Genomic DNA, 15,946 nt, shown 5'->3' with positions numbered 1-15,946 from the left:
CACATCTTACCATATCTCCACTTTAACAGGTTAAGCAGCCTCTCAGCGAGACACGTTGCATTTCAATGGATTTAATACTCAAAATTCCTCCTCCCTGGCTCGCTGTAGAATATTTATGATAGTAAAACACATTGCATCTGCAGACTGTCGTGAAAAGCTGCAGGCAAATGTGTCCAAGTAGCAGCCCGTTTGGGGAATATTTTTTATTTATTTTTTCCTCTCTACATGGTAGCTCCTTTAAATGGATTTATCACTCATAAAAAACAATCTAGTGGAAGAGCCGCGTGCATAAATGCCACCGCGCGTTACCTCATTTGCTTCAGAGAGGAGCTGCATCACAAAAAAAACGCACAGAAGTGGGCCTGTGGTTACCTGGGGAGATGGGTCAATAAATGTCAGCACGGCATCATTAGCCTCGTCTCCTAATGATGCAGCTGACTAGAAGTGCGCCACTGATGTGCCACACTTTGGTGGCCTCGTGGAAGGAAACAACGCTACGGCAAGACAAAAGTAAAAGCGGTGGGGGAGATGTATGGGGGGGGGGGCTATTATTTCACATAGAGGCACAAGCAATTTGATCGAGACCGTGAAAGCAGTCACAGGCTGTTAGGACGAAACATAAATGGAGCCTGGCAAACTGGCAAGGCTTTAGTGCTGCAGAAAGAGAGGGAGACGACATATTTCTTTATTTCAGATCCATATGCTGCCGAGCTCTCGCGGCGCCGTCCACATGGAAAAATACGTGCGCATCTCCGAGCATGTGTGTCTGCGGGCCGCTCCGAGCCCTGACATCCAGCTGATGGGTTCATTTGACACTCCCACGCAATATGGAGGATGTTTCTCTTGCTATCAGCGAGGTGAAGTGTGGTGATATGAGCAGAGACTGAGGGAGAGTTAGATGTGTCCTCTTTTTAAGAGCTCCCTGCCATGGGAGTTGACATCACAGATTTGCAGGAGGGAGAGGAAGAGGAAGAGTAAGAGGAAGCGTGCATAAAGTAGAAGGTACTGTTTAAATATATACATTTATTTCACACTAATAAAAAGGATTACGTGATTGTGTTTCCTAAAAATCTACATTTCCCTTTTGGTTCGTAGTGCCACCTAGTGCTAACCCTTTAACTATCTACATATTTCTGGGTGGTTTGCATCCCACACAAACCTGAATGAGGTGTCTGGTCTCCACAGCAACAGGTCTCCCCTCTTTCATGCTGTCAGTGAACCAGGAGATGTCCAGCACGTGCATCGCGGGCAGATTCTTCAGAGCGCGTCCCTTTAGCCATGTCCAGAGAGATGAGGCCTGACTATCCTCCGACACCACGTGAGTGACCACGTCGCTGTGTTTTGAGGGGGGGGGGGGAGAGAGAGAGAGAGAGAGAGAGAGAGAACAAGAGCTGTCAGAAAACCCAGAGATCAGCTTAAGGTTTTATTCAGCCTGTCAAGAGCCAAGGAGAGTGGTATACAAGTGTAAGACAAACAACAAGTCAGCATCAAACTGTAACCATGAAACTAGATTTTGGATTGAAAATGCAGAAAAGCCGTCTGCAGGGACCGAAAGTGGCGCTTCTGAAAAGTGACAAAATAAAAAACAACTTTTATTTATTTGATCAACTGATTTGCTTCAGCGGGATTGTGCTTGTGTGGTTTTAGCAGGTTTGACAATAACCCAGCAACACCACCAAAACCGGCCCACCAGAGGGTCCAATTTGAAACGCAGCCCCTAAATAACGCATTATCTGCTGCTAAACTCGTTCATTTCACCAATATTTTTGTTATGATACCCTAGCGCTATTCCCTGTTGAGTCCGGAGTTACCTGTTATCATCATCCCAGGTCTGTAGATTGACCTACAGACCCTGGATGATGTCTTCTGACCTGGATGATGTCATCTCTGAGCACTTCACGCACTCGCGACGGTCGGCTTGTTTACCTGTAATTTGCTACCGCTAGTTTTTTGCAACATGGCTGAATATTCTGAGGTTGTGGACAAACCACAGCAAGTGACGTGCGAGTATAAGCTAAGCTTTACTTGAGTGGCTTATGGCGTGGGGATTTATACTTGTGCGCTGGTGTGTCGGCATCGCTCTGCAATTATGCTGCTAACAGACGGCGGCGGCTAGTCGACTGCGTTTGTTTAGTTCCTTTTTGTACTTCACACAATGCCAATTAAAGCTGAGCAGCTCGCATTAGAGTGGGAGCTAAACAATGTTTTACAATTACCTTTACTGAAATCACTGCAACACAGAATGGAAAGACGACGTCTGAGTAGATGGCGTGTATAACCAGAGAGTCGACTGAGGCAGAAGGCAAGTTTGATGTGCTTTTCCGGCCACTGGGAGACGTGGACGAGGAAACGCACTTTAGAGATCGATCACAGCTGTTGCTATCTGTGTGGTAGTTACATTTCTGTGGAGGTGCAGGTCAGGCTACGATGTCGATCTGAGACATGGGTTACAGAGCTTACATCCGGCAAAGCTAGATCTATGCTTCTGATCTATGCCATATGCCTGTGGCTATGCCCATAGACTCAGAAGCATAGATCTAGCTTTACAGGATGTAATACAACCCAAACTATTCAACCTGATTGAGAAATTACCTTGTGGGACAGCCTTTAAGTAATTCAATTTCTCTTAATGCAAAGCCACGTTCATGGATTAGTAGGGTTCCCAAGTCGCCTGGAATTGTTTGATTCAAAGATTTCCTCCCCTGCTCAATTTACCGAAAAGAGCCTTCCTGTCTTGGTCTCAGCAGCCTTCAGAGAGTGCAGGGGTGCAAGCGAAGCTTTTGAAATGCAGCTCAGATCTCAGCATCACAGTCTTACTTGCGCTGTTCGGGGATCAACACTGGGTAAACAACAATCACCACAGACCCCTAGTGCCTCCCTCCGCTGTTTGATAGCTGAACTCACTCAACCAGTGCCTCCTCCGACTCCGCCGAGACTTTCCTCAACAGACTTTTTATCACCGCCTCCCCTCCCCTTTTACTCCCTGCCACGGCATCTAACTACGATACCCAATCAGTGCACCCAGCCGTGCGTAATTACCCTCAGCATGCTCCTCCTCTTACTTGCCATGGGTAATTCAGTGGATTCTTTAAGGGAGGTCCCCACAGAGCTCAGGCTGAGGCCTAATTGGCCAAAACACTGGCGAAACTAATTCTCTATCAGCTCGACGTACTAGTCTAGCCGCCGATGGTCCGTGGTTTAAAAAAAAAAAATGAAAGAAATCACAGACATGGGCAAAGAGCTTCTCAAACAAACACATTGGAAGTATCTAGGGACATGACTATTATCTCCAGAAGCTTAGATCCACTTGACATGAACAGTTGTCTAACCACAGTAATAGAGATTTGGCCCTTGGGCTGATTTCCATTTGAAACCACATGGGGGTTAAGCTGAAGATCACTGTTGTCCTCAAGTAATGCTTACCTAGACGTAATCTACCCTTAAAATTTGGATCCTTATCTTAACATGTAGCTGTGCAGAATATAAAACGGCAGATCGGCATGCAAATGAGCGACGAAAAGCCAGCCCAGCACCAGATTGTACTTCCCAAAATCAGTGGGACTCCGAGCCCAGACACAAGGACAGGCTAAAGTCAATGGGCTTTGATATGGAGAACTCTCTCTCTCTCTCTCTAGTCGTCTCTCTGCCCTGTTCCTGTCAGCAGCAGCTACCCTCCTACACGCCTTCCAAAAGTGAAAACCAACAGGCTGATCAAAGGCAGCGAATGTCCAGAACAGATTTTTCACACCATGGCGAGGTTTCATCTGTTTGCCTTTTTCAGCTGCTGCTTCATCTTCACGGAGAGGTCCATCATAAACAGCTCAATAAACAAATTTAACTGACTTACATTAAAATATTATTAAAAGTCACATCAAAGGCGAAACAACATGAGGAAACGGCCTCGGGGCCCCACCGAACACCCAATTGTCTAATCACAGCGTGGCGGCCAAGCTTTGGAATTATCTGCACATTCGAGTGCTGTGTGCATATATCCACAGTGTGCAGATAGTCTATGATTTCCTTATATTTATGTGTTCTGCATGCATCATTAAACATGATACTAATTCGCAAAGCAGATGTCAAATCCTTTTAAAGTTTCAAACAAGCCAGAAAAAGTCGGTTGCATGGTGTTTTCCACCAACAAATGAGGCTAACGTTAGCTTAATTAGCTAACTACAAGCTAGTTCTCACTGTGGCAAAATCAGCTGTCCCCAACTGTTGTCCCCAACCAGAATCCTTTTAGAATCCTTTAACTTGTGTAAAATCTAGGACCCATTGTTTCACAAATGACAAAAAATAAAATAAATAAAGTTGCTGCATAAATATAGCCTACACCAAACAGAGCTATTCAGGCACAGTTTGTTCCAGAAGTAAAAGTCCCATCCATTTCTCCCACAACAAATGCTGGGTGACTCACTTCTGGGGCCCAGTTCTATCATCCGTCCGGATCATTAACAACTGTGTTACCGTAGTGCTTCCAAGGTAAAGGCACAAACAACATAATATTCGCAGGGGAGAGGCTAGAAATGATTATCGAGGTGCATTTTTCAGCAAGAAAAAACAAAAAGACTCCTTTAAATGATGTAGCCTGAGCTGCTAATGGCCGACTCTGTTTGCAGTAAATGGTGTTTATGCGGCGCTTTTCTACCTGTTAGCACTCTTTACAGTCACAATGGCACTTTTACCCTCTTGTGCACACAATTAAGTCCTTGAGCAAGACTCGTGTTGCTCACGGACGTCTCACTTGTGGTTCGGGGTTCATGTGTGCACAAGAATCGTATGCTAACCCTCTAGTTCGTGGTCCTACAGAAGAGGGTTAATGTTGGTGGAATTCAGCAGCTATGCTAATACCTCTAAATCGTTTCACATTCCCTGCAGCTCCGATTCATGCCTCTGACAGGCTTCAGCTCAGATCTGCGTTTAAATGCGTCCGCCGTGCTAAATTGATAGACAAAAACACGGTTTTTACATTTGTTAAGCAGCTTTTTATGCAGCTCATCAGTCATCCAGGACAAACATGCCGATACTTGGATCCAAGTTCACGTGCATCACACTTGAAATCAGACAAGGGGAGCCGTGTGTGTGTGTGTGTGTGGTGTGTATGAGCACTTTCCTTCACGCGCAAAGGAGAGCGGAGCCATATGCTCAAGGCAGCCTGCCTATAACTTGTGTAAGACTGGATACGGGGAGGTGTTGCTATCAAACTGCAGCTGATATCAGTTTTGTCGGCTTGCAGAATTAATGTCAGTTTGAGGCAGGCACGCTCTACTTCCTGTCGTCGGTTTCAAACAATTGTATCAAGCCAAGTGTAACCGTAGGAGCGTTCAAGCTGTGTTTCTGGGAATGCTGCCACGGCCAAGCTGGCACACGGCTGGCAGGCGCACTTACACACACACCCACCCACACAAACACACACATAGTGGTTATACTATACACGTGGGAACTCTCTGACTACAGACTGCACGTAGCACCAAAACTTCAATCAGTTTTTTAACCTTAAAATAGCGTTATTGTTAAAAACAGCTGTCTGAATGAAAGTGGAACAACGGAACATACAAATGCAAAAATCTAATCATCGGAGGAGCTGAAACTCTGAGCTGGCCAGGCCCTGAAAACACAGTAAAAAAAAGAAGCAATATCACTTGCCACAAAGGAGCCCGACTCTGAAGCGTTGCTGGTGTCAAGCAGAGGACTTCTGCTGTGCCCACAGTTTGGGATTTAAAAGATACTTTCAATTACACGCGGGGGAAAAAAAAAATAGTGAAGTGGAGAACGCATGCTGCTTCCATAATTACAGCACAATGGATGATTCATCCTCGCGAGGAACAAGTTCACCAAACATCTACTCTTAACCGCGACTTAACTAAAAACTCACGGCAAACTCATTAAAAGAAAAAAAAGAAAAAGTTTGCACCCGTTACCTTTAGTTGTAGTGTTTGTTGTTTTCTCACCGGCTACAAGCTGGAGCTGCTTTAAGCCAATTTACGCCCTTCCTTAAACGTATTTATGTAGGAGTTGTGAGTTATTGCTCAAAGGGAAAATGCACTAAAGGTGAAGCAGAGGCAGGATGGATGGCCTTACTCGTCTTAGTTAACTATTCATGAGGCAATAGTGGCTCGCTAATTAGCTAATTGTGCTGTAACTTCTTTAAAAAAAAAAAATAATAACAGGCAGGGTCTCTCACTAGAGAATTGGTCTTTTCAGTTATGTCCTTGCATTTATTTATTGTTTTTTGCAGCCTGTTTGGACTTTTCTGAACACTCTGGGGTGCAACTTCAAAATTCAGTGCACAGAAATGAAATGAACGCTATAAATATGAATGTTTATTTAGGTTTGCATTTTATAAGCCTGACTGTTGGACAGTACAGCCTTGCAGAAACAGGCATTTAATTGCCATCTTCACCTTCTATTTTCACAGGGTTACAACGCCAGCCTTGAAAGTCAACCACAAGGTCAAATCATTCCATCTCTAACCAGAAGCACCAGAGAAAAAAAAAAAAAAAAAAAAAAAAAAACAGTCTGCATTACTGCGAAGTCTTGAGTTTCAAATTCACAAAAGCTTTTAGGTCCCTTTTAGCCCCGCTCCACTCACAGTGAACAACAAAAGTGGCAAGCTTTTTCCTAACCTGAGGGCGTCGTCCACAATAAAGCCCTTTGACCTGGCCAGCTGGGTCAGAAAGCTTCTCCTGCTGCTGCCCATTTTCCTCTCCACCAGGTACAGTCGGACGTCCTCAAACTTCACCTCCTGGCGCCCGGGGACTCCGGTTTCCGCCGGCCTCGACCTCTTCCTCGCGCGGGGCCCGAGCGGAGAGTGGAGCATGTCTTCTGAGATGAGCTGTCCCGAGTATTCCTGCACCTCTAGAAATTCTTGCTTTTGTGAGCTCTCTGTTGTTGTTGTTGTGTGCCATTTAACCTCTATCCAGGGAAAACGGCTCGCTGTGGTAATGCCACAGATGTTTATTTCACACTTGTAGCTTGCTTTTTTGTCTCCCCACCAGTGGGACAGTGTGTCGGTTGGAGCAGAGTTGGTGAGAGCTGGCAGACAGGAAAAGCCTCTGGCAACAGGTGCTGAGGATTTGGTGTTTACCAAAAAAAAACACCTGCCAAGATCATATGATAGGAGAAAAAAAAACAACTTCCTGTGAAAGTTGTTCAGCAAACACATGCTGGATGAAAACACTGTCTGATCCAGTGGCTTCTTCAAGTTAGTTTTCATGAAGTTGTACTCTCTTGGCTGGGAGACGCCTGGATTCTGGTCACCTCACCAACCCCTCACAGCTGTCCTGCCATGTCCGGTTCGTCTCGCCACTCACCGTCTCATTATGTCCGGACCAAGTCTGCGCCATCTGCTCGAGTGCTTTAATTAGCTGACTGTCTAAAATGAGAGCCTTTGTAGGCATTTCCCCCCTGAGAGCCCACAAGCTCATGCGCGGCCTTTGCAGGCTTAGAGTTACTGTCAGCGCCAGCCGTTGGTGATTAGGAGCATTTACGTGGGGAACATATAAGTGCATATCAAGTGGTCAGGAACACAAAGTGAGAATAGATTTAATGCGCTGAACTCACCTACTTATTTTGATTTCAAAGTGGTAATTACAACGTGAGTCATTGCCTCTTGTTGTCTTGATTCTCCTGCTACAGCAGTCACCTTTGCGGTAAGAAAAGGTTTAAATGTGTCTTTGCTCTAATTATCTACTATAACGCATCTGCCTCAGTAGACAAACTGATTTGTTGATTTAGGCAAAAGGAGATAAAAGATCGTACATCTAATTACCACAGCCTCTTCTCTGCAGCTCTTTAATAAGCACACCTTGTTTCCGTCTGCTAGACAGAAGCTATTGACACCCCCTCCCATTAGCGCAGAGTTCTGAGGGTTAACGGGTGTCACTGGGGCAGAAGCGACTAATTGTTTGACTGTTTACCCCCTCCAATCACTCAGCTGCTATACGAGGGTGCTGGCCCCCATCCAGACTTGAGACCAACGAAATTCTAACATCGCTAAAGACAAACGGCTCTTCGGCTGCCAGCAGCAATCAGTGCAGGACGAGCAGCGAATCCAGTTTCTCTCCCAACCGCTCCTCTCTGTGGTGCAAAAGAAAATTGCCCGAAAATTACTGTTAATGGACATATTGCGTTTAGTTTAGAAGGCACAAAGTCACGTCCATACCTAAACGATATTGTGTTCCTTGGGCTACAGGTTTGAAGAAAACAAACGTACATAGTTGTGCGCTTTGAAAATGAAAATTGAAAGATTGAAACCATATATCACAACACACACACACGAATTGCAATTACATCTTTAAGAAACAGTTCTATATGGGTAAGCTTCTTCTACGTTATACACTGTAAAACATTTCAAATCAAACGAGTTCAGCTGCTGCCTTAAAAATGTGAGGAAACTCAACCTGAAGAAAACCTCTGCTTCTACTCAAAAAGCTAAGATCATTTCTTGTTTCAGCTTGATACTATGACTTAAAACAACTTATTAGGGTTACATTATCCACTGAAGAACACTCATTTTATCTCGTCACAATTCCAACTCACATTTCCAAGTTAAGATCAATTTAACTCCCATGTCTGTCTGTGGTCTCAGGACCAGGGCGTCCTCTAGAGAGGACTGTGAGGTCCCACACAGAAAAACAGCCTTTGGACAAAATGCTGTTTCTGTAAAGTCTGTGAAGGTTCTCAGTCATCCAGGTCAGAACTGAAGAAGCTACTTGGATGAGTGGTGAAAGGTATTCTCAAAAAACTCTACAGAAAGATATCCAAAAAGGTTTAAAAAAGGCAACTGGACTTGTAAAGAGCAGTAAGATCTGGAACAGTCTTCCACTCTTAGTAAGGGAGCATCCCACATTACAAACCTTCAAAACTTACCTCAAGCAGTGGTTGGAAGCAAACCAGTCTTTTAACCATTGACTTTCATCTTCTTAGTAATGTCCTGTCTTGTCATGTGCTCTTATTGTGATCTATTGTCCTGTCCTATGTCTTACCATGTTTTTGTGTAACCTGCCTAGGGACCGCGAATGCGAATTAGCATTGTTGCTATAATCCATCATATTTACATCTACTGCTGTCTGAATAGATGTTCATTAATGTGCACTGTCCCCGTCAAATGAATAAATAAGTTGAGAGCACTAACCTTTGTGTTTCTCCTTAGAGTTCTCATCTTGACGACGGATGGCAAGTTTTAAAGTTTACCTAAACTTCAGTCAGATTCAGCTCACGTCCTGTAAGTTCAGAGACGTGAGGTTTATTTTATTTAGGCCGTTTAGAGAGGAGGACATTAAAAGTTGATCCACCAAAAACAGCCAACTTGGAATTCATTCCTGGTAAAAACAACTTTTAAAAACCACCCATCCATTACATTTATGATGCCAATACTATTGCTATGTTGTAATACCGGGTTTTAATCCTCTTTGGTAGAGCCTTGTTTCAAAGGGATTGCCATTTTATAGCTATAGTTCTGACTCAGATAAAATAAAAAAAATAAAAAAGCCTCTATATTTCCCAACATTTATATTATATCACCCTTCCTCCTCCCCCATTGCTTTGTTTCTGCAACTCAAAACTTAAAGACGAGTTACATGAACATTGACCACACAGTCAAAAGTTATACAAAGTCAAGACAATGGATTACTTTAAGTGAGTTTAATTAATATATATATATATATATATATAAAAACTTGTCATGACTATTGGAGTTAAAGAGAAGAAATACATTCACATAACCTAATGGGGCTGTAATGCTTTACAGAGTTCTTTAAGGACATTTTTTTGTATTTTGAAGTCTTGTTCTTGTAAAGAAGTAATTTTAACTGTTTTAGAGGGACTGTTCCTCCACCACGGCAGACATTCATTTAACAACGTGGTCTCCCATCATTGTAATAATGATGGGAGACCAATAATTCTCAGTTTAATCATCAAATACTTTCAAAGAAACGTCAAGCAGTGTGGATCAAGATCACATTAGCTGTTTTAAAGTTGCAGAAATATACATATAGACCACTAGAGGGCAGAGGAAAAAGCTGGACACAAAGCATCTCATCTGATTAGCATGTTAGGGTCTATTCAGACACACCCAGCAGGCAGGGCACATGCATTAGTATTTATTCAGAGTCGTGTCTGCAGAACCGAGTGGCCCCGTTCAGACCTTGCATTATCATCCACCCTGGCGAATGTCCAGACCAATCCAGACCGAGCACAGGTGTGAACACACCCTAAATGCGATCTCTGACCACATTTGGTGGTGGTCTGGGATACACTTGTCACATCAAAGACCGCCCACTCAGCATGGGTGCTCTTCCGTAAGTCACCTTTAAGGAAAACTGTTATTATTGTAATTATTCTGTCATTTAACTAGTCAGCATGTGGTGCGACCATGTTGACGTATAAGGAGGCACTTCTATACTGACCTTTATTACCAGAAACTTTTCTGTCACTGCTTCAAACAGAACAGCTGCAGCACAGCAAAGTTTTCAAGGTTCAGATATGGGTTTTCTAAAATAAGCAACACGCGAGGTTTTGGTGAGAAATAAACTTCACACCTTTTTCCAAAATATGGAAGTCATGACTCGCACGCATACACCAAACAGATGTTTGCAGTTCAGGAGCAGCGGTAGAGATCCATTAGATACAGAAGCTGTCATAATACTCTTCTGCATGCCAAATGATGTCAGTGTTTATTTGATCGCATCTCAGGAGCTGGCTGGCGACGCATGTGGAGATGCATTTTGATGCCAGGTGTGAAGCTAGTGACTTGCGACTGAATTGCTCAGGTCGGACGTTAATGCAAGGTCTGAATGGGGGCTCTGATAGGCTGCCACTCCAAAGAAACCTAATTTGCATTTGTTGAACAGCATTTCAACTGCTTTGCCGATATAAAATATTGATTAGTGTTGGTTTTTTTTAAGCCACTTAAGGAGAAAAGCTGAAAAAAATAAAAAGGGGTTAAGAGGTGTTATCATGCATTGTTTCTGATAAGAGCCCATTCCCATAAGGTGTCAGAGAGTGCGAGGTCTAGAGGGCTCGCTGCAGTTTCACATCAGCAGCCAACTGAGCGCAGGCTCAAGTAAGCTTTATTATTCAGCTTCTCTTGCCGTTGTTGTTTTGTATCATCAATATTTCAGGCCGGGAATGCTTCATGAGCAAGCATGAGGCTGTACTGAATAAATATTCCACTAACAAAACAAAGTGACACAAAGTGAAGTAATGCTCCCTTTTGTTCATTGGGTGCGTTGCTTCATTGCTTTTCATGTGCTAAAGAAGTGTTCCTGTGCTTTTGTTGTTTTATAAATGTCTTTTTATTCACTTTTGTAAGCTGAGAAAATTACAATCTTTAATGAATAAAGTGAAAATAAAAATACAGTAAATAAGCACTAAGAATGGATGATGTTTTAAACTTCTTTAAAGCGTGGTTTGAGGATTTTAACTGGAGCTCATTATTCACCTTATTGCAGATTAGAGGGAAGACTGACACTCTCCTGCTTATACCTTAAATCTTGCACCACAGCCAGGAGTGATTAGCTTACCTTTGCCACCGTTTTATTTCTAGACATTCTGTGTGTACTGAAGAAATTATGTAAAGAGTCAAGTTTTAGAGGCGCAAGTGAACACATTTCCAAACTCTTGAAACAGCCAGGTTAGCTGTTTCCGTCTACTTCCAGCCAAGTTAACCACCACCCATGCATATTTAACGAAACCTTCCCCTTTAAATTCTTTAGCAAGAAAGCCATTAGTGTTGCCCTAATGGAATAGTTTGACATTTTTTGACATGCATTCATCTGCATTCTTGCCAAGAGTCAGCAACAGAAGATTGATAGGAGTCTTGTGTCTGTTGTGCTGCCTTCAAATGGAACTTATGAACTTGCGGTTACGACATAGGAAGTTGTGCACACAAAATGCTCGGCGGTCAAATGGCAACATCAGCCCCAAGCCATGAGAAGAACGCTGCCGAGACTGTTGGCATGTAGAAACCACAGAGGCTAACAGTTAGCAAGCTAACAGCTGGGTAACTTAATGTAGGAAAAAGAAACGTGTAGCAAGAAGATGATGTTGCGAATATGACGCATCATAAAACTACAAACAAAACAACTACACAACTAAACTGCAATACATTTCTATAATTTCTGAATATATCAGCTAGCGTGTCACAACTCATGAGCATGTACCGTATTGACAAATTCCAGTCACAAGGTTATGAATAATACTAGAAAGGCTCCGTTCAACTGGACTCATCTTGTGACACGATGAACATGACCGCGATGGAAGGCAGCGTTTCATATGAAGCTAGTGCCTGCAACCTGTTAGCTTAGCGGATGTGAAACTAGCCCGACTCATAGGGAATACAATTTAAAGATAAAAATATTAGGCAGTTGGTTTTAAAGGTTTTCATACTGTTTTTTTTTTTTTTTTTTCTATTTTTATGGACAGAAGCAGGAAAGCAAAAGCTGTACGCCAGCTGGTAACAAGCACTGGTTGATGAACATACCAGACGAATTAGCGGCCCATTAGTCCAGCTGTAGCTTTTTCGTCAAAAAGCAAGGCAAGAATGAATCTAACGAGTTTTAGACTTCCAGCAAATTTGCCAGGTATCTAGACTTCTGACTTATTCATGACATTAACAGACATTGCTCCATTTCTGATCAAACTGAAAAGGGGATCAGTTGCTTCCAAGTTAACTTCAAATGTATATCACACAGTGGTTCACATGCTGCCTTCAACCTCGAGACTTTGAGGGTAATGACGCAGGACGACCTGTACACAAAACGTTTTGCGTAAAGTTGGTCACAACTTGGGAACTCTGACCTCTCTGGAAATTTCCACTTATGAGGGTGTGACTACAACAAGTTTACTCGAGAACCCTATGAACACAACACCCTGTGAAGGCAGCAACAGTTTCTGTTTTAGGCATTCACGACAAGAAGTTATTTTGCTGTCTTTAGGACCCAAATGCATGACACAAAGAGGAGACAGGAGTTGGAAACAAAATTACTCACATGGTAGGGTCAAAAGGTCCTGCAGGACAATCCAAAAACAGGTGAGGACCAAACCCAAGACGAGAACTTGAGAGCAAAAGGAAAGGCAGGACTACATACTATACACCTGGGCAGAGGGGTTAGTGAGACACAGGTGAAACTAATGAGGGCGGAGCCACAAGCAGAAACCAATCAAACAATGAAAGAGGGAAAAAAAAAGGAAGTAAAGCAAGACAAGAAACACCAACGAAGAACTTAACAAAATAAAAACAAGAAATGCAAGGAAAACCAAACAGTCACAGAAAATACTCAAAATTCAAAACTGACAGGATCTGACAGCTCGCTTCTCTGACAGCAGCCATTTAGTTGTAAACTAATTCAATTCCACAGCGCTCAGATGACGTGTCGCTGTTACTCTCATATCCATCACTGCATAAAACCCGGCCATACTATTTGATTGACCCGACAGACAAGCAGGAGCAGAATCAGTTCCCAACAGAGAGGTTCCAGACCAACTTTCCACCACCAGAAGAATGCTTTGGTGGGAAAGCAGGTCTGGCTTCCAGGCTGCAGCAACACCCTAATGTTAATGCATATTATTGCACCTTATTAATCCTTCCTATGTATATAATATAGATTTATTACTGTCTGCTTTTATATTATTCATATGCAAATTTTGGAAATTTTTGCTTATGCTTTTTTATTTTATTTTACGAGATTTTTACTTATATTTTATTTTATTTTAATAGATTTTTAGTTATATTTTATTTTATTTTACTTTACTAGATATTTACTTATATTTTATTTTTATTTTATTTTACTAGATTTTTACTTATATTTTATTTTTATTTTATTTTACTAGATTTTTACTTATATTTTATTTTATTTTACTAGATGTTTACCTATATTTTATTTTATTTTTTCTTTTAACTCGTGGTTCTCAAGAGTGTTTTTTATGTGCAACTGAGCTACTATGACCAGGCAATTTCCCTTTTAGATAAATAAAGTCTTTCCAAGTCCAAATCTAAGTCTAAGTTGATATTTTCAAAAGTTCAATAAACGCAATTTATATAAATAAATTTAATTTGAGAAAGTGCAGCTGTTGGATGTCTTTCCACCAGCCCTGTACAGTTTAGTCAACTTTAACAAATTCTCACCTTGAAATAAAAATAAATTACACACCTTGCCTGGCAGTAAATGAAGCATGCCTGAGTTAGGAAGAGGAATCAAGTTCCAGTATTATGACACTTTGGTTTCTTAATGTTTTTTATACAGAATGACATTGAGGAAGTCCCTGCTTCCCTTTTGTTGGCGGCTCAGTGCAATCTCGGAGGGCAATCCAAATTTCTTTTTTTTTTTTAGAAAACACCACGAGTTGCCATATTACTTATGGATGAATGAGAAGAGGACGGAGAGTGGGTGTTGATTTTAATGAGGTGACCTCCCCCGCGTGTCCTTCTCCCTCGTGAAGCTGGGCTGGAACCACGGTGCGTGACGGGTCAGTCTATTACTGTACTCCTGAAAGCACACTTGCGCTCAGAGGTTCCCTGTTGAGACAGAAATGAACCTGCCGTCAAGAGAGGAGTGCGAGGGGTGGGACCAGGCACAAGTAGCCTTCTTTATGTGCAAGGTGAGTGCAAGAAAGATACGGGAGAGAGAATAAGGTGCTATCAGAAAGCCAGGGGGTAGTGAAGGAGCCATGCTGCCGGGGTTTCTCATTTAAGAACAGTGGTTCATTCTGCCATGTGTGATCTGACGTTTCTATTTCTCTATAAACATATAGTACACATACAGCTCAAGCATTGAATGACAGTGTGTTTTTAATGTAAGTGGTAAACTAAATCAATATGTTTACTGTCCTCAGAATAAAATGCAAGAATGTGCTGCCACTGTGATCAGACAGAAAATAAACGGACAGAGGCTTCTGGTGAGTTTCTCTCATTTTTTTCTTTTCATTTTTTTTTTTAATTTTACCATTTTCTACCTGTAAGCTCGTTCTGTTGTCTCTCTCACAGTTAAATAATCTACTAATCCCCTCAGGATCATATCAGGGTGTGTGGCTGTGTTCAGCTTGTTACTCTAATTACACCAAAGTCGACAAATCCTCGCAAATAATTATAATTGCGGTGTTAAAAACAGCCTAATCACTGCACGTCCTGGAGCAGTTTGTGCCATTTTGTCTGAGAAAACACTTTCTGTGACTTTATCACATGCAGACGTTTTTATTTTTTACAATCCTAAAAGATTTTAAAACGTGATAGTTCAACTGAAATGAAGACAGTGAATGTGACGCTACACTCCAGCCGTGAAAAAATTTCCAGTGATGAAAAACAGGAGTGGTTACAGGATATGAAACACGAGTAGTCGAGCTCGATCACTTGCATTACTTCCCACTCAGAAGTTGGTAAATCTGCTGCAACTTCTGCTTTGGCTCTGCAGCGTTTCCATTATTCCACGCTGTACATGTGCGGCGGCCTTCCGAGAAGCACGCCGAGTGCAGCTGAGAACTTTCATGCGTCTCTGTTTGGGAAAGAGGAAGGACTGTGAAAATGAGCCTTGTGCCTAATATAGCTGGCATCTCTGCTTATTTAAATACCTTTAAATGTTCTTCGGTTCGTGAGGAGGAGGAGGAAGAGGGGGAGGAGGAGGAGGAGCGCTGATTAGGGGGATTTTATTCAGTATATAACTGGAGTGTGGCTTTATAACGCCATAATATTAAGGTTCCTAATAATAAACTTAGACTTAGACAGACTTTATTGATCCACCAGGGAAATTGCTTAAAGCTCAGTTGCACATAAAAAAAAAAAACAATTTTGAGAACCGTAAGTAAAAATAAGTGAAGATAGTTAAAAAATAAAACTAATAAAATAATAAAAAATAATAAAAATTTTAATTTCAAAATAAAAAAATTAAATAAAAAAAATTAAAATTAAAAATTAAAAATTAAAAATAAAAAATAAATAAAAATAATAATC

General features: G+C 42.0%; 1 protein-coding gene across 1 annotated transcript in view; it reads right to left on the bottom strand.

The window, feature by feature from the left end:
* Positions 1 to 6,825, bottom strand: part of dntt (deoxynucleotidyltransferase, terminal) — an 87,186-nt gene extending 80,361 nt beyond the window's left edge. Inside the window, exons 1-2 of the mRNA XM_084562353.1 lie at positions 6,627 to 6,825; positions 1,154 to 1,334 (exon numbers count right to left, since the gene is read on the bottom strand). Of these exons, the coding sequence (XP_084418479.1) occupies positions 1,154 to 1,334; positions 6,627 to 6,820 (375 nt within the window). The 5' untranslated portion in view covers positions 6,821 to 6,825. The remainder of the gene's footprint in view (positions 1 to 1,153; positions 1,335 to 6,626) is intronic.
* Between the last annotated feature and the right edge of the window lie 9,121 nt (positions 6,826 to 15,946).

This window comes from Chelon labrosus (genome assembly GCF_963514085.1).
Source record: "Chelon labrosus genome assembly, chromosome: 15".
In the NCBI taxonomy this organism is placed as follows: Eukaryota; Metazoa; Chordata; class Actinopteri; order Mugiliformes; family Mugilidae; genus Chelon; species Chelon labrosus.
This window is presented reverse-complemented; position numbering and strand designations above follow the sequence as displayed.